This window comes from Sphaeroforma arctica, assembly GCF_001186125.1.
Source record: "Sphaeroforma arctica JP610 unplaced genomic scaffold supercont1.14589, whole genome shotgun sequence".
In the NCBI taxonomy this organism is placed as follows: Eukaryota; class Ichthyosporea; order Ichthyophonida; genus Sphaeroforma; species Sphaeroforma arctica.
Genome location: NW_014025969.1, coordinates 1 through 570, shown reverse-complemented (window position 1 = coordinate 570; position 570 = coordinate 1). Strand labels below are relative to the sequence as shown.

Below are 570 nucleotides of genomic sequence, written 5' to 3'. Positions count from 1 at the left end.
TGTGAACACTATATATACTATACTAATATACATACATATATATATATATATATATATATATATATATAAATATATATATATAAAATATATAAAGGATTGATAAATAGTTGCATTGGTATCTGTGCAATAACAACACATACACCTTTCACGATTTAATCTATCCATATATATAATATATCGACATCCGCTAACAATATAACTAAGCAGTATGGCACAGGTCAAGATGCAAGAAATCAAAGACTTCACCAGTGTGGAGCGCATTGGCGCGCATTCGCACATTAGGGGTCTGGGTTTAGACGATGCTATGGAACCACGGGCTTCATCACAGGGAATGGTATGTTCAATATTTATATATATATATATATATATATATATGCGCGTGTGTGTCTATGTATGTTGTATATATATAAATATATATATATATATATATATACATAATATGAATGCAATTATATATGTATGTATGTGTATACGTATGTATGAAAGTATATATGTATGTATGTATGTAAAAATGTATGAATGCATGTATATATATATATACATGTATGTATGTATGTATGTATGTATATT

The 570-nt window shown here is 26.8% G+C and overlaps 1 protein-coding gene across 1 annotated transcript; it reads left to right on the top strand.

The window, feature by feature from the left end:
* Nucleotides 1–208: 208 nt before the first annotated feature.
* On the top strand, nt 209–334 carry SARC_18213 (hypothetical protein; the record flags this gene model as incomplete). The annotated part of the gene is made up of 1 exon (XM_014287706.1): nt 209–334. A coding segment is annotated over one exon (126 nt), but the record flags the coding sequence as incomplete, so codon positions are not given.
* Nucleotides 335–570: the final 236 nt, after the last annotated feature.